At 42.2% G+C, this 24,395-nt stretch overlaps 1 protein-coding gene across 2 annotated transcripts in view; it reads left to right on the top strand.

The window, feature by feature from the left end:
* KIF1B (kinesin family member 1B) overlaps window positions 1–24,395 on the top strand; it is a 161,503-nt gene that overhangs the window by 114,759 nt on the left and 22,349 nt on the right. For both annotated transcript variants that reach the window (XM_023515228.1, XM_012807292.2), the window contains 7 exons: window positions 5,211–5,301; window positions 7,161–7,279; window positions 7,987–8,042; window positions 11,104–11,212; window positions 12,944–13,010; window positions 14,883–14,967; window positions 17,603–17,708. In XM_023515228.1, the coding sequence (XP_023370996.1) occupies window positions 5,211–5,301; window positions 7,161–7,279; window positions 7,987–8,042; window positions 11,104–11,212; window positions 12,944–13,010; window positions 14,883–14,967; window positions 17,603–17,708 (633 nt within the window). The remainder of the gene's footprint in view (window positions 1–5,210; window positions 5,302–7,160; window positions 7,280–7,986; window positions 8,043–11,103; window positions 11,213–12,943; window positions 13,011–14,882; window positions 14,968–17,602; window positions 17,709–24,395) is intronic.

Below are 24,395 nucleotides of genomic sequence, written 5' to 3' on the forward strand. Positions count from 1 at the left end.
TCTAGGTTTTCTGTTCTGTTCCATAGACCTATGTCTTTATTTATATACCAATATCATCCTTTTGTTTTTAAATTAAATCATAGCTGTATACATTAATGCAGTCATGGGGTACAGTGTGCTGTTTCTATATACAATCTGAAATATTTTCATCAAACTGGTTAACATAGCCTTCATGTCATTTTCTTAGTTATTGTGTTAAGACATTTATATACCATGCTTTTTTGATCTGTGTAGACTAGTAGTATAACCTGAAGTCTGGTAATGTGGTGTTTCCAAATTTGTTTTTATTTCTTAGAACTGCATTGGCTATTTGAACTCTTTTCTGGCTCTATATGAAACAGAGAACTCTTTTTTCAAGTTCTTCAAAGTATGGTGTTGGTGTTTTAATGGGGATTACATGAAATCTGTAGATCATTTTGGGTAGTACAGGCATTTTAACAATGTTAATTCTTCTAGCCATGAGCATGGTATGTTCTTTTTGTTAATATCTTCTATTTCTTTTCTCAGAGTTTCATAGTTCTCTCATAGAGATCCTTCACATCCTTTGTTAGGTATATTCCAAGGTATTTCGTTTTCTTTGAAGCTACTGTGAAGGGTATTGTGTCTTTGATTTGATTTTCAGCTTGACTATTACTGGCATATGTAAAGGCTGCTTAGTTGTGGACATTGATTTTATACCCTGAAACATTACTGTATTTCTTGATCACTTCCAGGAATCTTGTGGTTGAGTCCCTGGGGTTTTCTAAGTATAAGATCATATCATAAACAAAGAATGAAAGTTTGACCTCCTCTGTCCCCATTTGGATGCCCTTGATAGCCTTCTCTTGTCTGATTCCATTAGCTAGGATTCCCAGCTCTATGTTGAATAGTGGTGGTAACAGTGGACATCCTTGTCTGGTTCTATTTCTAAGTGGAAAGGCTTTCAGTTTTATTCCATTCAGTATGATCTTGGCTGTGGGTTTGTCACAGATAGTTTCTATTAGTTTAAGAAATGTCCCATGTCTGCCTGTTTTATTTTCTTAAGGGTTCTTATCAGAAAAGGATACTGAACTGGGTTGAATGCTTTTTCTACATCTGTTGAGAGGATCATATAGTCTTTGTTTTTGCTTCTATTTACGTGGTGGATTACATCTATCCATTTGCAGTTTTTTTTTTTTTTTTTTTTTTTTTTTGGAGACAGAGTCTTACTTTGTTGCCTTTGGTAGAGTATCATAATGTCATAGCTCACAGTAACCTCAAACTCTTGGGCTCAAGTGATTCTCTAGCCTCAGCCTCCTGAGTAGCTGGGACTACAGGCGCATGCCACAATGCCCAGCTATATTTAGAGGCTGGATCTTGCTCCAGCTCAGGCTGGTCTTGAACTCCTGAGCTCAGGCAATCCACCTACCTTGACCTCCCAGAGTGCTAGAATTATAGGCATGAGCTTTGATTTGCACGGCCGACCTTGATTTGCATATGTTGTACCAGCTTTGCATCCCTGAGATAAAGCCCACCTAATTGTGATGTATAATTTTTTTTAACATATAGCTGTATTTTATTTTGCTAGGATTTTATTGAGTATTTTTCTGTCATATTCATTGATGAAATTGATCTGTAGTTTTCTTTTTTGTTTGGATCTTTTCCTAGTTTGGGTATCAGTTGATATTTGCTTCATAGAAGGAGTTGGGAAGAATTCTGCCCTTCTCAGTGTTTTGGAATAGGTTCTGCAATATAAGTGCAAGCTCTTCTTTGAAGGCTTGGTAGAATTGTAGTGTAAAACTGTCTGGTCCAGGACTTTTTTTGGTTGGAAGCTTTTTTATTGTTGTTGCAATTTAGTGTTCATTATTAGCCTGTTCAAGAGTATCTGTTTCTTCCTAGTTAAGTCTAGAGAGGTAGTGTGATTCAATATATTGGTTCATTTCCTCCACATTTTCAAATTTCTGGGCGTAGAGTTTTTTTGTAGTATTCAGTGATGACCTTTTGTATCTCTGTGGTATCTGTGGTTATTTATCCTGTTTCATTTTTTGATTGACTTTATTAGAGTCTTACTTTTCTTTGAGTTAATGTGGCCAAAAGTTTATTGATTTTATTTATCTTTTCAATGAACCCTTTTTGTTTCACTAATCTTCTGAGTGGTTCTTTTGTTCTCAATTTCATTTCATTCTGATCTAATTTTGGTGATTTCTTTTCTTCTGCTAGGTTTGGGATTGGATTACTCTTTTTCACTTCCTTCAGATGTTTCATTAAGTCGTTGATTTATGCTGTGTTTTTTAGATGTGGTCATTTAATGTGATACATTTCTCTCTTAGGACAGCTTCTGCAGTATCCAACAAGACACTGATGAGAAGAGCGTATGCTCAGTGTTTTGGGGGTAGTATATTCTGTATATATCTCTTAAGCCCATTTGTTGTTTGAGTCCATCATTTCTTTGTTTAGCTTTTGCTTTGAGGATCTGTACAGTTCTGTTAGTGGGATGTTGAAGTCCCCGGCTATTATGGTATTATAGGATAACATATTGTTTAGACCCATTAGAGCTGGTTTTATAAATCTAGGAGCATTTAAGTTGGCTGCATAAATATGTAGGACTAAAATGTTTTCTTGTTGTATCATTCCCTTGACCAGTATATGTGTCCATCTTTGCCTTTCTTTACTTTTTCTTGCTTTAAAGCCAATTGTATCAGCAAATAGGATTGAGACTCCTGTTTCTTCTGATTTCCATTTGCCTTAAATATTGTTTTCCAGTGCTTCATCCTGAATCTTGTTTTGTCCTTGAAGGTTAGAGGTATTTCCTAAAGATAGCGTTTAGTTGACTTGTGCTTTTTTTTATCCTGTCAGCCAGGCCCTGTCTCTCTAAATGGGACATTCAGCCCATTCACATTTATTGAGACAACTGATAAGTATGCGGGAGTTCTGTTCATCTTATTTTGTGGAGATGTGTTGCCTTGTCTTATTACTTGGGCCATTATGGAAGCTAGGTGTTGTCCTTTAGTTTCCAGGTGTCTTTACTTTGCTGGTTGTCCATTGTTGTGGTCGATGTATGGTATAGGTCTGAGTACTTCTTGCAGAGCTGGTCTTGTAGTGGCAAATTTCTTCAATGCTTGCTTGTAAGTAAATGATTTGATTTCTCCATTGAATATGAAACTTAGTTTAGCAGGATACAGGATCTTGGACTGGAAGTTTGGGTTCCGCTCTCTTCTGGCTTGCAGAGTTTCCACTGAAAAATCTGCTGTCACCATAATGTCTTTGCCCTTATAGGAAAGCTGCTGCTTATACCTGGCTGCTTGTAGGACTTTCTATTTCATTTTTTACTTGACCTAATAAGTTTAATTACAGTGTTTCTAGGATATGCTCTGTTTGAATGGAAATAAACTGAGGTTCAATTATCTGTTATATCTGTCTAAAAGTGAGTATCTAAATCTTTGGTAATGTTTGGAAAATTTTCAGTTACGGTATCTTCCAGTAGGGCTTACATGCCTTTGGGTCTCTCTTCTCCTCCTCCAGGGATACCTTTAATTTGTATGTTTATACACTTTGTCTAATCCCATAATTCTCTAAGAGATTGCTTTTATAAATCTCTTCTCTTCTGCTTCTTTGGATGATTGACTTAGCTCGAGAGCCTTGTTTTTAAGGCCTAAGATTCTTTCTTCTCCATGCTTTAATGTTATTGAAACTTTCTGCTATATTTTGAAATTCCTTCAATTCTTTAAGCTGCTTTGTAATTTCATCATGTCTTCTATTCATTTCTTGGGTCAATTTTTGTATTTCCTTTTGGTGATTTTCCACTTGTCCTTCATTGTTTTTGCTATCCATACTCTAAATTCCATTTCTGTCATTTCCATGATTTCTTTATATATGGGGCTTTCTGTGGTACTTTGGTGATCCCGTGGGAGATTGATCTGCTCTGAGTTTTTATGTTGCCAGAATTTTTTCTTGGTTCCTCATTATGTGTGGTTTCTTCTTGTTACTTCTTTCCTCTTACTTAATTCTTCACTTCTTCCTTCTCCTTAATCTTCCTTGTCTCTGTGCTTTGATGTCAGGGACAAAAGGGGGAGTAAAGAAGAGAGCAATAAAAAGAGAAAATTAATAATAACAAAAGGGAGAGAAGACAGAAAAAGAAAGATAATGGTAATAGTCTGGGCATGGTGGCCCAAACCAGCAATCCCAGCTCTCTCAGGGGCCAGGGTGGGAGGATAACCTGAGTTTAGGTGCTCAAGACATGCCCTGCCTTTGCCTCCACCACATCAAGAAAAAATCTGACAAAGGGCTGGCTCCTGTGCTACTGAGAGTCCTGTGGAACCTAAGTTCCAGCGCATTTCATTCCATGTCCCACAACTGGAGGGACAGGCCCTCCCAGAGTTCAGTCCAATCCCCAGTCCACCTGTATAGGGTGCTATGCGTCCTAAGGGATGTAGGTGAATCTTCTCTGGACTTAAATCCCCCAGGGATTCCACATGTAGGCTCTCCTGGGTCATGGTGCTCCCTTCCACCCACTTTCTGTGCAGGCCTCCCACCCATCTTATCTTTTTTGGCTTCTAGTATCCCCTGCCATGTAGTCTCACTGTGCCATTGCAGTGTTGTTTCTGGGTGGATGATAGACATTTTCTCCTGGCTTTACTGAGAGCAGCTGATTAGATGTTCCTAGTCTGCCATCTTGTAGCCTCCCCTCCCCTTTTTTTTGAGACAGGGGTTTCTCTGTTGCCTGGGCTCAAGTGTATGGTGTCACGATAGCTCACAGCAACCTCAGGCTCCTGGGCTTAAATCATCTCTTGTCTCAGCCTCTCAAGTAGCTGGATTATAGGCACATAAAGACAATATGCCTACCTAATCTTTAAAATTTTCTATAGAGTTGAGCCACTCTGCCTGGTCCCATTTTTCAAAATAAAATCTAAAATGATATCTGTTGTGGCATTGTGGCAGGCACCAGAAGTCCCAGCTACTTGGGAGGCTGATGCCGGAGGATTGCTTGAGCCCAAGAGTTTGAGGTTGCTGTGAGCTACAATACCACGGCACTCTACCCCAGTGACAGAGTGAGACACTGCCTAAGTAAATAAATAAAATGCTATCTGTGTGATGTGGAAAAGGTTTTTGATAATAAAATGTAAATAACTTAGCTCGGATAAAGAATGTTCTTAAGTAGGTTGCTTCTTTCTATAGGACCCAAGTTTAGCTCTTAAAACATATCTTGATGAAACCATTTAGTGTGATATTCATGTCTTGTTTTTTTAATTAAGCTTTTTGCATCGCCATGATGAAGCATTCTCCACTGAACCCCTCAAAAACAATGGCAGAGGGAGTCCCCTGGGCTTTTACCACGTGCAGAATGTAAGTAATGTAGACATTGTTGCAAACATATCATGGGTTTGTAGTACCTTAGATCTCTCAGCCCACCACAGTGGCACAACAGCCAAAGGCTCCCTATGCAGGGGAGCGTCCCGGAGGCAGTAGACAATAGAGGGAGTGGCCAGAGCGGTGAGGTCATGCTCAGTGGAAGGAGCAGCACCTCCTTGTCTGATTTACAATGGCCCCAGTGAGTGGTATGTGGTGTCTGCCAGTAAAATCTTCCATCAGTTTGGATGTAGTGAGTTGTTTTAGTGTTTATGTCCTAGAAACATAAGCATGTTTAATAAGGGTTTTGTTTGAATGCATAAATATGTCCTCTAACATTTATATTGTGCAGTTGCAAAGAATACAGAAACTATTAAATACCTTCTATAGTTAAGAGTTAGTGGGGCAGTGCCTGTGGCTCAGTGAGTAGGGCACCAGCCCCATGTACCAAGGGTGGCAGGTTCAAACCTGGCCCTGGCCAAACTGCAACAACAACAAAAAAATAGCTGGGCGTTGTGGTGGTCGCCTGTAGTCCCAGCTACTCAGGAGGCTGAGGCAAGAGAATCACCTAAGCCCCAAAGCTGGAGGTTGCTGTGAGCTGTGATGCCACAGCACTCTATGGAGGGCAACACAGTGAGACTCTGTCCTAAAAAAAAAAAAAAAAAAAAAAGAGTTAGTCTGTTTTCCTTGCAGCTGATATTAATCCACTAAAATGTCCCTTACAACTGTCTTCATACTCGAAGAAAACAGACCATCTGTCTCTTAAATATTATAAATTTCACTTAAACTCTATTCAAAACTCATCATTCTTATCATAATAGCTAACATTCACAAAAATGTATTTTGTGTCAGTTTTCTGAGTGTTTTTTGTATCATTTAATCTTCCCCCTTTACAGGCATAGATTACAGTAATCCCTGTTACATCTTGGAAAGCTAGGAAGAGGCAGAGGTGGGGTTTGAACCCAGAAAAGTGTGACTTTAGCATCCAGGATCTTCTCTGCTGCACGAAACTCTCCCTCATTCTCTTGCTAGCTGTGTCTGTTCCGTAAAGTAGGAGAGGAAAGGAAAACTCCAAAGATGGAACATTTACATGCAAAATACAGTATTTTGTTTTTGGTGTTTGTGTGAATGTGAGCATGCATGTATCTGACACATAGTGATCAGCTGCTCTGCTCAAGGACTGTGCCCGACATGCCTGGAGGATGCAGTTGAATTGCAGATAACTGCAAGGAGCTTAGAGTTATGATAGGAGAAATAAAATGTGTATGTAAGCAACAGTTGTACAAGAGAGAGAGACATGAGGAAAGTATTTGTTGAATGCAGTGAATATTTTACGTCACTTTTTGGGGGGTGATGGTTAAGTGGAGAAAGGAGGCAGGGAGTTTTTTGAAGGACCCAGAAAAGGTAAGTCAACTTGGGATTTTGTCAACCTGGCACGTAGTCCACAATCTGTACCTGTCCTTCTTAGTATTGTTACTGTTTGAGTCAGACCTTGAAGCGCAGGGATGACTTAGGTGTGTGGACATTTGGCAGGGCCTCTCAGGCAGGGCTGCAGCCTGGGCCAGTCCTCAGCACAGCAGAGGAGAGAACAGGGGAAAGGAAAAGGAGATGAGTTTGAGCCAGAACAGTAAGTGTGTGAGGAGCAGCAGGGACTCACGATAGTTGGGTCAGATTGTGGAGGGTGTCGGATTCCCGAAGCTTGACGAAGTTACTTTAGAGTGAACCTGAGAGGGGAGCCTGCATAACAACACTGCACACGTAAGGACACTCAGCAGTACTGAAGTTCTGATTGAAGCAAACGCGTTTTTTCTTACAACAAATCTTTCCTAATCTTGCTTGGCTTTCTTACTTGTCAGATTGCAGTGGAGATCACTGAATCCTTTGTGGATTACATCAGAACCAAACCGATTGTGTTTGAGGTCTTTGGACACTACCAGCAGCACCCACTCCACCTGCAGGGGCAGGAGCTGAGCAGGTTTGGACCAGTGAACAGACAGTTTGTTACTATTTTGTTTTTTAGTTTTTCAGTTGCTGGAAATGTTTTGAGGGGTTAAGATAACTATAAAGATGTTTAAAAAAATAATGAAAATAAAGGTTCTCATAGTAAAGATTTAAACTGCACACAAACTATATATATGCAAACTATATATATGTATATCTACAATGAGGGAGTAAGCTATCACCCTGTTTCCTCTTCAGAAACTTCACCTTTTTCTAATGACCCAGTCACTAATTATAGACAGCAAATTGAATGTTGTCCAGGTGACCTTAAATCCCATCTTTTTGAAGGAAGAGATTAAATAGGGTAGAAAGTTGAGGTAATAGGCATGTAACATGAACACTGTGTATTACATCCTAGTGACCCACAGCTTATAAAATGGAAGTTCTAAGTGTGTTCATCAAAGCTGATGAAGAAAGCAAAGACTAGGACTTTTTGATGATGGCAGAGTATCAGTGGTAACAGAAGAATTTTCTCATTTTGTTTATTAGCTAAGATTTATAGGAGAACTTTCATTTAAATATTTTAGCTTGTTTGACAGCGTAAGATTATCTCTGTTATCAGGGATTATGCCACAGTTGAAAATTCAATAGATCTGTTTCCTTAAAGGTAATTCAAACATGCCATTAACACCAACATTTGATGCTTCAGTCTTGAAGAAGGTTGCCTTTCTTTCTTTGCAGCCCACCTCAGCCGTCTCGCCGGTTCTTCCCTCCACCCATGCCGCTGTCCAAGCCAGGTGAGCCCTCGCTCCATTCCTGAGCAACACTCTGTGAGCTCCTCTTATTTTTAGTGACTCTTCAGATAAAAATTATATGTAAGTTTCTCTCTCTTCCGTGTATCCTCATGTATTTCTTCTATTGCTCACATATATATCTAGCACAAATTAGAATTCTTGGTTCCTGGTTAAAAATAAGAAGTAAGAAAAGATCAGAGTGGTGCCTGTAGTTCAAGTGGCTAAGGCGCCAGCCACGTACCACCAGAGCTGGTGGGTTTGAATCCAGCCTAGGCCTGCCAAACGATGACAACTACAACCAAAAAACAGCTGGGCTTTGCAGTGGGTACCTGTAGTCCCGGCTACTTGGGAGACTGAGGCAAGAGAATTGCTTAAGCCCAAGAGTTGGAGGTTGCTGTGAGCTGTGATGCCACAGCACTCTACCCAGGGTGATAGCTTAAGGCTCTGTCTCAAAAAAAAAAAAAAAAAAAAAGAAGAAGAAAAGAAAAGATCAGCTTCTATCTCTGCCACATCTCTGGTCTTCTTCTTTTTTCTTTTTGAGACAGAGCCTCAAGCTATCTCCCTGGGTAGAGTGCTGTGACATTGCAGCTCACAGCAACCTCCAACTCGTGGGCTCAAGCGAGTCTACTGCCTCAGCCTCCCAAGTAGCTGGGACCACAGGCACCCGCCACAACACCTGGCTATTTTTTGCTTGTAGCCATCATTGTTGTTTGGCAGGCCCGGGCTGGATTCAAACCCGCCACCTTAGGTGTTTGTGGCTGGCGCCTTAGCCGCTTGAGCTACAGGCGCTGAGCCATCTCTGGTCTTCTTATTGTAGATTTTGATAATTTCCTTGTTCCTAAATCTTTCTGCTTTCTGTGTAACTCCCATAACTGTCAGGTGACTAGGCATTTCTTTCATAGTACATTTATTCTGCATGTTCAGTTATCTTATTTTGATTTTTGTTTATTTTCATCCTTTCTCCTCATTGCCCACTTACCAAATTTCCACCCCACCCTGTACTCATTGTCCACCCCCTGTACTCCTCATCTTCATCTGCCTTCAGACCATGAGAGAAAGATTGAGCTGATTCGGTTTCTCGTGTCTGACTATGTGAATGTGCATGTGTTGGACACGCTTTCTGAGCACGCCAGTGTGCTTGCATCCTCCGCTATCACCACCTTCCAGGATGAGGCTGATGCATTGCCGCCTTTTCTCTTTCTGCCAGTTCCCAGCTGCAAGAGCGAGAGGGTACCCAAACGAGATGGTTAGTAGCCGAATTAGCTGTGCCTTAGATATAGAAGCAACCTCGGGCTTGTCCTGAAGCTGGCTTTCTGTGTATGAAACACCAATGTTTCTATGTGCTACTTGATCTGAATGTAGGTTTCAGCACAATTTCAAGATCCTATCACATTTCCTACAGAGAGACTTCAGGAAGCACCTTCTACTCCTGCCTCTCTTGTATGACTGTAGGGAGGAGGGATTCCTTATGCTATTGTTTTCTTTGCAATAGCATTTTTAATTTTGAAGGCATTTACTAATAGTTGGTTTTGATTTAATACTTCTGGTTAGATGACTAACTGCTAGTATCAGTGACCCTTTCTAGCATCATCAACTGGTGAAATCCAGCTGGGATGAATACTGCTGCTAGGCTACACATTTGAGTAGTGCTGTACGATTCATAAAGCCCTTTTATATACATTATGTTAGTGGATCTTCGTGATACCTTTTCAAGATAGCAGGCTAAATATCATGATCCACATTTTATAAATGAGAACAGATTTGCAGAGGATAAGCCCTTTAAAGTTATATGGCATCGGTTAAGGATGTGGCATTTAGGCCAGGCATGGCCTGTAATCCTAGCACTTTGGGAGGCCCAGGAGGGATAATTACTTGGAGGCCAGGAGTTTGAGACCAGCCCAAGCAAGAGCGAGACCCCTTCTCTACAAAAAATAGAAAAATTAGTCAGGTGTAGTGGTGTGTACTTATAGTTCCAGCGTAAGACCTTACTTTTAAAAAAAATGAAATTTAGGCTCAGCATCCATAGCTCAGTGGTTAGGGGGCTGGCCGCATACACTGGGGCTGATGGGTTTGAACCCAGCTCAGGCCTGGTAACCAACATTGACAACTAACAACAGAAATAGGCAGGCTCAGCATCTGTAGCTCAGCAGCTAGGGTGATGACCGCATATACTGGGGCTGGCGGGTTTGAACCCAGCCAGGCCTGCCAAACAACAATGACAACTGTAACAAAAAAATATCCAGGAGTTGTGGTGGGCGCCTATAGTCCCAGCTACGTGGGAGGCTGAGGCAAGAGAATCGTTTAAGCTCAAGAGTTAGAGGTTGCTGTGAGCTGTGACACCACAGCACTGTACCAAGGGTGACAGAGTGAGACTCTGTTGCCCCCCCAACAAAAGAAATGTAATTTAAATCTGAAGAAAATGTGTAACCTAAGATCATATTCAGAATATTGTATTTATGAATTAGACCAATGATTCCCAAATTTATTTGCATATTGGAATCACCTGTAGAACTTTAGAAGCAAGGACTGTTTTACCCCTAGAGATTGTGGTCTACTTGATCTGGGATGTGGCCTGGGCTCTGCCATCTCTTAGATTCCTAGGTGACTCTTATGTGCAGGGAGGTTTGGGAACTGCTGGGATGGAAGGTGGGGCTTTCCTCCACCACATCAGCTTTGAGGGAGCCCTGGCATGTGCAAGGCTTTCGAAGCATTGTCTCCCACTTAATTACAGTGTTCTGTCGGCCACAAAATGTGCGATTCAAGAGGGAAGATTTTTGGAAATGGCTCTGTGAGTGCATTTATTCTGCACGAAATCCTTTTGCTTATCTTTGGAGATAGTTTGTGAAGAGGGAAGAAGATACTGACTCTCCATTTTCCTTGTCTACTGAATTTAGAATTGAACATAGTTGAAGTTGACATTTCTTTTGTCTTCTCCTTTGAAATCTGTCCCTTGACTTTTGTTGCCTTTCTTAAGCATGTCCTTGAAGATTGACATTAGAGAAGCTTATACTTGTGCTGAGTAGAGTTAGACCAGATTCTGACATTTTCTAAAAATGTTTAAAAGTTCCAGCCACCAAGTTAAACACCATGAGCAAAACCAGCCTTGGCCAGAGCATGAGCAAGTACGACCTTCTGGTTTGGTTTGAGATCAGTGAACTGGAGCCTACAGGAGAGTAAGTCCAACTTTCTAAATTTTTAAATAAGGCAAAGTGTTTCAATATTAGGAAATGAACTTTTAAGTTTCCTTTGTGTTCAGGTCCATGAATCTCGTCACTATCAATCTCCAGTTTGAATTGAACTGTATTGGTCTTTGTTTGTTTTAATCAGGTGTTTGTCTGAAAACTGACTACTCGGTATAATAATTTGCCCTCCTGTTAGCAGCAGCAAGGTCATAGAGACTGGCACTTTGTTGTGAGGGATGACCACCTACAGAGTGCATTACATCACTAGCAAAGCCAGGAGAACATGTTGCACAGAATATGGTCTAGACTTCTATTACTAATCTCAACAAAGGGGTTGGGGCAGAATGTTTCCCTAGACCAGGATTTCTCAACCTCAGTGCTCTTTGAGCCAGGTATTTCTGTTCTGTAGGAAGCTATCCTGTGGATTAGAGGCTATTCTGCAGCACCTCTGGCCTCTATCCACAAGATGCCAGTAGCACCACTCGTCTAGTTGGAATAACTAAAAATGTCTCTAGACGCTGTCACATGCCCCCCAGAGCAAAATCACTTCCATTTAAGAACTGTTGATGCCCTCTGTGTCACCCCATCACCATGTGAATAAAAACAGCTGGGACTCGGATTAGAAGTACATGCTTGTAAGAGGTGGGCTTCACATGGGTGCAGGGAGAGCCTCTGTAACCTCTTTGATTGAAGGCGGGGGGGGGGCACACACAGGAACTCCGTGCTTAATGATTGCTATGTGCTCTTTCCCCTCGGGCTCAGCTCCCACCCTGTTGCACCACACATGTTCAAAGTACAACACCTGCTTGCTCACGAGTGACTGATCTTAACTCATAAATACATGCAGTTGCTTGAGGGCTTGTCTCTGGGCTGCAGAACATCTCCATGCCAGCTCGGAGACTATCCTGCTCCCAGCGCCTACCTCAAGAACTGACTCCTGGTCCTATAAGCCTGGTGCTCAGTCTCCTATAAAGAACCACTGTCCTAGATCAAAACGATCAACATCAGCTTACTTTCCATCTATGAGCTGTGTTAGAGTAAGTGATGAATATAATTACTGTTATGGTTGTCTCTAAAATGGTTTTGAAAAAACACAAAAGAGATCTTATTCTTAAATCAGAGGGAGGGGGCTCTAGCAATTAATGTAAAAGGTAGGAGGTAAATGTTATTCTAATGTTCCTCTGTGTATAATACTGAAAACCGCCACCATGGTCATCGCCGTGAAACATGTATTAAGGTCCAGCTGTGTGTATGTCACTGTGTTAAGTGTTTTCCGTCCATCCTGTCTGGAGTTTTCAGTATTTACACCATTTTGAGGAATTTGACTTTCCATAGATCTGTAATGTGATTCTAACTTGTGTTATGAGGGAGATATAGTTGTACTGATGGTTTCTACTGAATTAATTGCTTTCTAGGTTTTAAATAAACTAACTAGAATCTGAAATTATCTGTTCCTCATTTCCTGTTGAATTGATTGCACTTCTGCTTTGTTTACTGTATACTTGTTATGCAAGGGGCTGGGATGAAACCAAAGGTGTTACTGTCCTTGAGTCCTCGAAAGCATGATGAGACCCAGACATGGGGAAAGGATTAGTAAATGCAAAAGACTATGACTAAGTCAGCTCAGGAGAATAAGACCCCCACCAGGGACTGGAGCAATGAGGGAGGACCTTGCAGATGAAGTAACACTCACTTCTTTCTCTTACATCTCCATTCTTATAGGTATATCCCAGCTGTGGTTGACCATACAGAAGGCTTGCCCTGCCAGGGGACATTTTTGCTTCACCAGGTACTAATGAGGAAACAAAAAAAGACCTAGGAGGGAACACCAAAAAGCATTTGGAATAAGAATCATAACTTTCTTTTTCTCTGCTTTTCTCTTCTGTTTGGGGAGTAAGATTGTCCTGTTGTGCAATCTTCCCCCCGCCCCCATTTTTTATATACTAATTTTTTAATGCCTTTTCTCAAACTTTGGCTTATGTCTCCTTTGGTTTTAATATATACCATATATATCTTTTAGAATGGCTATTTTGAAAAGGTTTATTTTATTTATTACTATAATTTGTGCAGCTCCCATGTCATTTTTTACACTTTTCATTTCCTCTTATTTGGAATCTCTGTGCTTTCACAGCCAAATTTCTCTTTTTTTTTTTTTGAGACGGAGCCTCAAGCTATCCCCCTGGGTAGAGTGCCATGGCATCACAGCTCACAGCAACCTCCAACTCCTGGGCTCAAGCGAGTCTCCTGCCTCAGCCTCCCAAGTAGCTGGGACTACAGGCACTCGCCACAATGCCCGGCCATTTTTTGGTTGCAGCCCTCGTTGTTTGGCAGGCCGGGCTGGGGATTCGAACCTGCCACCTTAGGTGTATGTGGCTGGTGCCTTAGCCACTTGAGCCAAGGGCGCCGAGCCTCACAGCCAAATTTCTTAATGGGGCTAGAGGATAAAGGTTTCAGTGGACTAAAAATCTCATTATGAAATGTAGGTCCTCCTTTTGGAAAACCAAGAGGATATTTAGTAAGTGCTCCAAAATGCTTATGACCCAGGTGGGCATAAGAGCTGGGTCCCATAAAATAAATAGGACATGTAGGTGGTGCCCGTGGCTAAGTGGGTAGGGGGCTGGCCCCATATACCAAGGGTGGTAGGTTCAAACCTGGCCCCAGCAACAAAAAAATAGCTGGGCGTTGTGGTGGGCACCTGTAGTCCCAGCTACTCGGGAGGCCGAGGCAAGAGAATCGCCTGAGCCCAGGAGTTGGAGGTTGCTGTGAGCTGTGTGACGCCACAGTACTCCACTGAAGGCGATAAAGTGAGACTCTGTCTCTACAAAAAAAATTAAAATGAAAAAAAAAATAGGACATGTAATCTGGGCATCTGTTTTGTTTGTTTGTTTTGTTTTATTTTTGAGGTAGAATTTTACTTTGTCACCCTCAGTAGAGTGCTATGGTGTCATAGCTCATAGCCATCTCAAACTCTTGGGCTCAAGTGATTTTCTTGCCTCAGGCGCCTGTCAAAACACTCAGCTATTTTTTTTTTCTAAACACTTGGCTATTTTTAGAGATGGGGTCTCACTGTCTCAAACCCTGAGCTTGAGCAGTCCACCCGCCTCAGCTTCCCAGAGTGCTGAGATCACAGGTGTGAGCCACCACACCTGGCCTAGCCACATGTTCTTAAAACCGTAACTGAATCTGACTGTTCTTTACCACTTGACTTAATTCATTTCCCCTTGTTTTTTTGCTTTGTCTTTGTGTTTTTGAGACAGAGTCTCAAGCTGTTGCCCTAGGTAGAGTGCCGTGGCTTCACAGTTCACAGCAACCTCAAACTCTTAAGCAATTCTCTTGCCTCAGCCTCCCAAGTAGCTGGGACTACAGGTGCCCACCCATAATGCCTAGCTATTTTTTGGTTATAGTTGTCATTGTTGTTTGGCAGGCCCCGGCTGGGTTTGAACCCGCCAGCCCCGGTACATGTGGCTGGTGCTCTAGCCTCTTGAGCTACAGGCGCTGAGCCCATTTCTCCTTGTTTTGAATAACAGTGAGGGTAGCATTTCCCCTTTCTTTCTATACCTCTCCTTCCTACCCATCCCTATACTGTACAACCCAGAAAACAACAAAGACGAAGAAATGATTGATCACCCCAGCTAAATTGCAGCCCTGCTCCATTACCTAGGGCATCCAGCGAAGGATCACAGTGACCATTATCCACGAGAAGGGGAGCGAGCTGCACTGGAAAGATGTTCGGGAACTGGTGGTCGGTGAGTACATTCGATTGGCTGAGGATGGAGCTGGGACTTTAGAGATGTTCTTTTTCCCTGCTTGCAGCACAGTGGATATGTGGACAACTGTACTGGAGAACACAGACTGGAGATTGTAGAGGCCTTGAGTTTGAAACGACATACTCTTGTTTCTCAGCTCCATCATTAGTTATGTATTACCTGACCAACCACTGTTTTCTCACATACCACGGGTGTGGTTCTGTGCTAGAGGTTGCGAGAGGGCGTAAAAGAAGCCTGTGTGGCTCGGTGCCTGTGGCTCAGGTGGCTAAGGCACCAGCCATATACACCTGGGGTGGTGGGTTCGAATGCAGCCCGGGCCCGCCAAACAACAATGATGGCTGCAACCAAAAAAATAGCCAGGTGTTGTGTCAGGTGCCTGTGGTCCCAGCTGCTTGGGAGGCTGAGGCAGGAGACTCGCTTGAGCCCAGGAGTTGGAGGTTGCTGTGAGCTGTGATGCCATGGCACTCTGCCCAGGGGGACAGCTTGAGGCTCTGTCAAAAAAAAAAAAAAAAAAAAAGAAAAGAAGCCTTTGTTCATTGTGAGCATACAGTGTAGTTGGGGAGACCACATATATGTTTGTGAAATGGTTTGATGAGTAAGACCTGCGCTAACAGAGTTAACAAAACAATTCAGGAGCACTAGACAGATTCACGAGAAATTAGAGGAGTTTTATTTGTTTGTTTTTCAGACAAAAACATTCCCAAGTAAGAGTCAGGAATATGTCTAACATGTGAGGGGCTAGAAACCATGGCTTGCGTGGAGAAATTAAACTAAGGCATTTTGCTATGGAATGTGAGTGAGAATTTTGCCACCATGAATCTCTAGCAGGATTAGGTTTGCAAATGTAGAAAATAAACTACTTTAGTATTACAAAGGAAACTAACAGTATTGAAATACAATTGTTAAAATAGTAAACAAATTTGTAAAATAGGCAAGTCCCCAGTTTATAAACATCCAGCTGCCATATGGCTTGCACTATGAATGGAGGCTATTACAGGTAAGTAAATGTACCGGTTCCTGTGTAAATTCAGCTTATGAACAAACCTACAGAGAAAACCTATCTTGTTTGTAACCTGGGTCTATCTATGTAAGTTTTATTTATTGATACATTAAATAACAAGGTCCAGCAAGTGATGATGAATAAATAAGATATTTTATGTTAGTGTGATAGGGAAACATCTGTGGTTTCTACTAGGGGCAGAGTCAAAGGTACTACTGATTGCCCTGTGGCTTATTCCTTCCTTCATAACTGAAGGAAATGCCAGTTTTCAGAAAAGTTACAGGCTCATGAAAATGAAGATGTAATTCTTTTCCCATCTAAGCTCAAAGAATTCAGACCATCTGAATTCTTTCCACAGATTCTTTGTGGATTCTTTGTGTCTCTTATAGACCAGATTAAGAACCCTCAGAAGGTTCCAGCTTGCCAGTCAACTATTAAGGAAAAAGTTTTAAAAAAAGATTGGGCTGGGCAAGGTGGCTCACACCTATAATCCTAGCATGTTGGGGGTCCGGGGCAGGTGGACTGCTTGAGCTCACAGGTTTGAGACCAGCCTGAGCCAGAACGAGACCCCATCCCTACTACAAATACAAAAAACTGAGGCAGGAGGATCCATTGAGCATAAGAGTAGGCGGTTGCTGTGAGCTGTACTGTTGCCTCACACTCTACCCAGGGCGACAGCTTGAGACTCTGTCTCAAATAAGTAAATAAATAAAATATTTTTCCTAAGAGAATTTTCAAAATGAGGAAAAAAAGAAAATCCCAAATCCTTGGAAGAGAGTTTTATTTCACTCTCCCGTCTGGAGCAGTGGTTTTCAAGCTTTCTCAGAATCCCTCTTTACATGGAACACCAGTATACAAAACAAAAGAGGGGAGAGAAGATGTGGAAGCCGCCGTTACTGAGGCTTCTCTGAAAAACCGTGTAATTTATTTGTCCATTTTATTTCACAAATTCTTCTAAAGTGTTTACCACGTGCCAGACGCTTTCCTGAATGCTCTAAAAAGACGGCCTCATTCAATCCTCATAACAATCAGATATAAGGGAGGAATTGTTTTCCTCATTCCAGATGAGGGAACTGATGCTCAGAGAGGTTGAGCATTATGCCCAAAGCCTCACAGTGACTGAGAGTTGGAATACCAGGCAGTTCCGGAGACTAATCTCTGTGCAATGCTGCATCCCTGAATGTTAATTTAAAACAGAGTGTTGTGATTTTGAGTAGGAAAGCAATAAAGTCGGTGGTTAATGAGTTTATAACAGGTGATGGAAGATGGATTAGAACAGGGAAATGAGAACAGCAGGGAGACCAATTAAATGGATGTTGCTGGTTCCAGATTGAAGAGGAAAGTGACCTTTGTGAGCAAGGTAATGATATTGGAAATAAATATAGGAATATGAGAAAATCTTTGAAAAAAGCATCAGTAAGGTTTTGAAGCTGACTAAATGCAGGGAATAAAGGAGAGACAGACAAAGAGGAAGAACGGAGAACCCTTCAGGCAACCAGATGACCCTTCCAGCACCTGATGTTGCACAAGGATCTAAAAGTCTCTTTCTGCCTTAAGAAATTTGTTTTGTTATTAAATGTATTTATATTCTGGTTTCTTTATTCTTTCTTTTAGGCCGGATTAGGAATAAGCCTGAGGTAGATGAAGCCGCAGTTGACGCCATCCTCTCCTTAAATATTATTTCTGCCAAGTACCTGAAGTCGTCCTATAACTCTAGCAGGTGGGCACCCTAAGAAGTGTGATGAGTCGGCTCCTGAGGGGGTTGCTTTGCTCACCATTATACCTTTTATTCCTTAATGACTCCTGGTTCAGACAAAGGACTGACTCCCTTCTCCCTTTTCACTTTAAAAATCCCTGTTCCTTCCCCTGCCTACCCTGCTTTCTAAAAAGAAAGAAAGAGGCTGGGCATGGTGACTCACTCTTGTAATCTTAGCATTCTGGGAGGCCGAAGTGCGAGGATCCCTTGAGCTCAGGAGTCCAGGACCAGTCTGAGCAAGAGAAAGACGCTGTCTCTGCTAAAAATAGAAAAATTGGCTGGGTGCAGTGGCTTGTACCTGTAATGTCAGCACTTTGAGAGGCTGAGGTGGGGGGGATTGCCTGAGCTCATGGGTTCTAGACCAGCCTGCGATAGAGTGAAACCCCATATCTAAAAATAGCCAGGTGTTGTGGCAAGTGCCTGTAGTTCCAGTTACTCGGGAGGCTGAGGCAAGAGAATCGCTTGAGCCCAGGAGTTAGAGGTTGCTGTGAGCTATGAGGGCAGGGCATTCTACTGGGGGTGACAAAGTGAGACTCTGTCTCAGAAAAGAAAAAAAGGAACAAACTTCTGTTTGCTGGGGCTGTGAAAGAAAGGAAAGGTGTGTGGGCAGGTGTCTATGTCGAGGAGGGGCAGTGGTAGAGATAAAGAGGGGTGCTTACCTATCCCTAGGCAAAATCTTTATTCATTTATTTATTTATTTATTTGGAGACAGAGCCTCAAGCTGTCCCCCTGGGTAGAGTGCTGTGGCATCACAGCTCACAGCAACCTCCAACTCCTGGGCTCAAGCAAGTCTCCTGTCTCAGCCTCCCAAGTAGCTGGGACCACAGGCGCCTGCTACAACGCCTGGCCATTTTTTGGTTACAGCCATCATTGTTGTTTGGCGGACCCAGGCTGGATTTGAACCCACCACCTTAGGTATATATGGCTGGCGCCTTAGCCACTTGAGCCACAGGCACCGAGCCCCTAGGCAAAATCTTAAATGATACAATTTTTCGGAGGTCACCAGTAGCTCCACATGGCGTTCTCCTTCTTTACCAGACCGTCACAGCCAGTGCCCAGCCAGCATTTACCACCACATTTTCTTTGCAACCATAAAAAATGTTTCTCAGGCCGAGCACAGTGGCTCATGCCTGTAATCCTAGCATTCACTCTGAGAGGCCAAGGTGGTAGATTGCCCTGAGTTCACAGGTTTGAGACCAGCCTAAGCTAGAGCAAGACCTCATGTCTAAAAATAGCTTAGCATTGTGGTGAGCACCTATAGTCCCAGCTACTTGGGAGGCGGAGGCAAGAGAATTGCTTAAACCCAAGAGTTGGAGGTTGCTGTGAGCTATGATGCCATGCCACTCTACTGAGGGTGACAAAGTGAGGTTCTGTCTCAAAAAAAAAAAAGTTTCTCAAATTTCTGTAGGGTAGGGTACCTAGCAAAATAGACAGAAAAAGACGGTGTTGGGTTGAAATGCTGGTCATGCTAGGTTTTCCTGCATTAGAGTTAAACCTTGAAAAGTCCTTCAGTTCTTGCCAGCAGTAGGTTAGATGCTATAGGAAATGAATTTAACTTTACCAGAAGCAGCTTATCTTGTATAATAGAAGCTTAGAGTTAGTTAATTAAAAACATTGGCTGAGGTCAAGAATAATAAGATAGATATGTATATACCTTAAACATTTTTGTTTTTATTTAAACTGTAAATGTACGTTAATTTATTAAGTTCTTAATGTAGGACCAAGGCCTTTTCTTTAATTATAAGGTTATTTATTGGAATTCTGATTATCTTTCTTACAAAGCCACACTCATAATTTGTCTTCTATAATTTCAGTTTGGTGAAGCAAGAACTAGCAAACTGAAAAAAACCTAAGCCCCAAGTCCTTTGAACTTTCTCTCGTTTACTAACATCTTTTTTTTTTTTTGAGATAGAGTCTTCATTTGTTGCCTTCAGTAAAGTGCTGTGGCGTCACAGCTCACAGCAACCTCTAGCTCTTAGGCAATTCTCTTTCCTCAGCCTCCCAAGTAGCTGGGACTACAGGTGCCTACCACAACACCCGGCTATTGTTTTTTGCAGTTTGGCCAGGGCCGGGTTTGAACCCGCCACCCTCGGTATATGGGGCCAGCGCCCTACTCACTGAGCCACGGGCACCACCCTTAATATTTAAGTAAATTAGATAATGATAATAGTAAGTACCACTGGCATAACAGTTAAGGGACCAGATTTGGACATAATATTGACACTTGCTAAGCACGCAACTCAATTAAGAGCATAGAATTGTCTGGACATTCAGACATCTCTGTAGTTTAGAATGTTCCAAGAGAAGAAGGCATCAGTCTTTATTTTGAGGATATCAGGAACATAGGTTAATATGGCAAATTGCTAAATTGAGTTTAAGAGAGCTTTTATTCTGTTTGGGTAAATTTTAATGTTTAAAATTGAACTTAAAGGTTGGAGCCTGTGGCTCAGTGAGTAGGGTGCCAGCCCAGCATACCAAGGGTGGCAGGTTCGAACCTGGCCCCGGCCAAACTGCAACAACAAAAAATAGCCGGGCGTTGTGGCAGACGCCTGTAGTCCCAGCTACTCAGGAGGCTGAGACAAGAGAATAGGCTAAGCCCACGAGCTGGAGGTTGATGTGAACTGTAATGCCATGGCACTCTACCAAGGGTGACAAAGTGAGACTCTGTCTCTAAAAAAAAGGAGAACTGGCTCAGCGCCTATAGCTCAACAGGCTAAGGCGCCAGCCACGTACACCTAAGGTGGCGGGTTCGAATCCCCAGCCCGGACCCGCCAAACAACAATAATGGCTGCAATCAAAAAATGGCCAGGCATTGTGGTGGGCGTCTGTGGTCCCAGCTACTTGGGAGGCTGAGGCAGGAGACTCTCTTGAGCCCAGGAGTTGAGGTTGCTGTGAGCTGTAATGCCACGGCACTCTGCCCAGGGGGACAGCTTGAGGCTCTGTCTTAAAAAAAAAAAAAGAAGAACTTACAGAACTCCAAATAGGGTGTATTTTCTCTGTATCTCAGAGGGCTTTTCTACTGTTTTGATAGTAGAGTAGAATTGACAAGGACTCTTATTTCTTCTCTTCTCATTCCTACATTTATGTTAACAAATTGACTTGGTTGTCCCTGAATTCCACAGCTTCCTGTCATTCCCAATATCAAGTCACCACTGAACGGGTATTTTCCTTAGTTGAAAGTCTTAGGAGAGACCTATGTCACTGGAACCCCTCTATCAAATTGTGTCCTGTGAATTCTCAGTTTGTTAATTGTCTATCCACGTGAATTCACTTTGCTTATCACTAGATTTCTCTCTTTTATATATATTTTTTCTCTTTTCTCTCTCTTCCTTTTTTTTTTTTTTTTTTGTTTGGTTTGGTTTGCTGCACTAACGAAAGCCTTTTCTATGTTTTTGCAGGCTCTTTCTTGATAAGGATATTCCTAGGTATTTTCGGTTTACTTTTTTGCACATAAAGATTCTAGTTTATTAGAATGCTTTATGTTTTATGTTGCTTTGATTGCTATTTTAATTTAGTGGTTTTGTCCCCTCTGCATAAGCATATCCTAAGTATCCTGTGCCTAGGATAGAGCAAGATCTTACTCTGTACCCTAGGACTGCGGTCCCCAATCCCCAGACCACAGACTTGATATGGTCCATGGCCTTTCAGGAACTGGGCTACACAGCAGGAGGTGAGCAGCTAGTTCACTTTAGCTTAGTTTTATCTGTATTTACAACTGCTCCCTATTGCTTGAGTCACTGCCTAGGCTCCACCTCTTGTCAAATAAGTAGAGCCATTAGATTGTTGTAGGAGCACATACCCCACAATAAATGGTGCATGCAAGGGATCTAGATTGGGTGCTCCTTATGAGAATCCAATGGTTGGTGATTTGAGGTGGAAATAGTATGCACTTGAATCAATACAAAACCATTCCCAACCCCCTACACTCCCATTAATAGAAAAATTGTCTTCCATCAAATTGGTCTCTGGTACCAAAAAGATTAGGGGTTGCTGGCCGAAGACACTTTTTCCTTTGTGCTATAGGTTTTCCTGATGGGTGTACAGTTTTGCATATAGCTGCTGCTGCCTTTTTTTTTTTTTTTGAAACAGATTCTCAAGCTGTCACCCTCGGTAGGGTGCTGTGGCATCACAGCTCACAGCAACCTCAAACTCTTGGGCTCAACTGATTCCCTTGCCCCAGCCCCCCAAGAAGCTGGGACTCCACCTGCCTGCCACAATGCCCGGCTATTTTTTGATTGTGCCATCATTATTGTTTGGCGGGCCCGGGCTAGATTCAAACCCACCATCTCAAGTGTATGTGGCTGGCGCCTTAGCCACTTGAGCCACAGGTGCCCAGCCTGCATATAGCTTCTTAAATGGTTTTTAGACACTTTGGTGGGCCAAGATGGGAGGATTGCTTAAGGCCAGGAGTTTAAGACCAATTTGGGCAACAAAGCAAGACACTTATCTCTACAAAAAAAATAAAAAATTAGCTGGGCACAGTGGTATACACCTGGAATCCCTCCTACTTGAGAGGCTAAAGTGAGAGGGTCCCTTGAGCCCAGGTGTTTGAAGTTGCAGTGAGCTGTGATGATGGCACTATATTCCATCCTGGGTGACAGAGTGAGACCCTGTCTCTGGAATAATAAAAGTGATTTTTAGAGTTCTGAATTTTTTTTATTCTATTTGCTAAACATCCATTTTACTCTTATACCCCTTCGAGTTTTCCTCTAATACATTACAGAATAGAATGTCTGTCCCCCTCACACACACACATTTTGTAGAGAATCTCAGGCTTTGTTTTCTGTTCTTCTCTTTGTAGTCTTTCTCTCAGAAGCTTGAAACCTTGTTGCGCTGTTAAAACCTGTGTCTGTTGCAGCTTTGCAAAACCATTTGTTGTTTTTGTTTCGTCCTGCACAGTAGTAGAGGCCAGTTTGGCTATTTGGGTAGCCAAGTCAGTGAGAAATATTTTGTATATTTTTCAAACATTTGTAAGATAAGCAGGTAAGGTCTGCGTATCTTACCTGTTTATATAGAATCAAAAAGTAAATAGAAATAGAAGAAAACTCCTGATTTGGTAGTAAAGGGTGTTTTTTCCTATCTGTCTCTTAATGTCATTTAGGAAAGAAAACTGAAGGAAATGATACATGACAGTATAACCTAAAATGTTTATGTGCATATAGACACACGGATACAGATACACACACACAGATACACACACCGATACAGATAGACACATACATATACACACAGAGATACACGCACATGCACACATATATACACACAGATGCACAGATACAGATACACACACAGATACACACACCGATACAGATGTACACATTTATACACACAGATGCACACATACACACAGATACAGATACACACACACACATACACACAGATACAGATATACACATACATATACACACAGAGATACACGCACATGCACACATATATACACACAGATACTGATACACACAGATATACACACGGATACAGATATACACATACATATACACACAGAGATACACGCACATGCACACATATATACACACAGATGCACAGATACACACACAGATACACACACCGATACAGATGCACACATTTATACACACAGATGCACACATACACACAGATACAGATACACACACACAGATACACACACTGATACAGATATACACATATACACACAGAGATACACGCACATGCATACATATATACACACAGATGCACACATACACACAGATACAGATACACACACACAGATACACTGATACAGATATACACATACATATACACACAGAGATACACACACATGCACACATATATACACACAGATGCACACATACACACAGATACAGATACACACATACATATACACACACATGCACACATATATACACACAGATGCACACATACGCGCAGATACAGATACACACACATGCATATACACACAGAGATACACACACACACATTTGCCTGGTGTTATAGATACAATGTTTATATCTTAATCTGGACTCCACTGAGTTCACATTTCAGAGGTTCTCCTAATGAGCTCAGGAAGGTCCATCAGGTATGACCATAATGTAAGAAGCTGGTTTTTAAATTGTTCACAATTAATAAATTCAAAATGTACACATACACACACACACACAGATACACACAGACACATATACACACACATATCTAAAATTATCCTTCAGAGCAATCTCATTGAAACCTGTGTCTCCTCTGATGTTGGTGTCATCCAAAACATCCCAAGAAAACAGTATGGAATTATTTTCTGCCCACCTTAGGAGCCACACAGGAAAATATGTGTGACTTGGTGCTTCTTGGAGGCTGGGTGCAGTGGCTGATGCCTATAATCCTAACACTCTGGGAGGCCAAGCCGGGCAGATTGCTTAAGCTCGGGAGTTCAAGACCAGCCTGAGCAAGAGCAAGAACCTATCTCTAAAAATAATAGCCAGGTGTTGTGGCAGGTGCCTTAGTCACACCTACTTGGGAAGCTGAGACGAGAGAATCACTTCAGCCCAAGAGTTTGAGGTTACTGTGAGCTTTGATGCCACAGCACTCAATCTCAGGGTGACTGAGTAAGACTCTGTCTCAAGGCTCGGCGCCTGTGGCTCAAGCGGCTAGGGCGCCAGCCATATACACCTAAGGTGGCGGGTTCAA

This window comes from Otolemur garnettii, unplaced genomic scaffold (assembly GCF_000181295.1).
Source record: "Otolemur garnettii isolate 467f Iridium unplaced genomic scaffold, OtoGar3 scaffold00067, whole genome shotgun sequence".
NCBI classification, from domain to species: domain Eukaryota; kingdom Metazoa; phylum Chordata; class Mammalia; order Primates; family Galagidae; genus Otolemur; species Otolemur garnettii.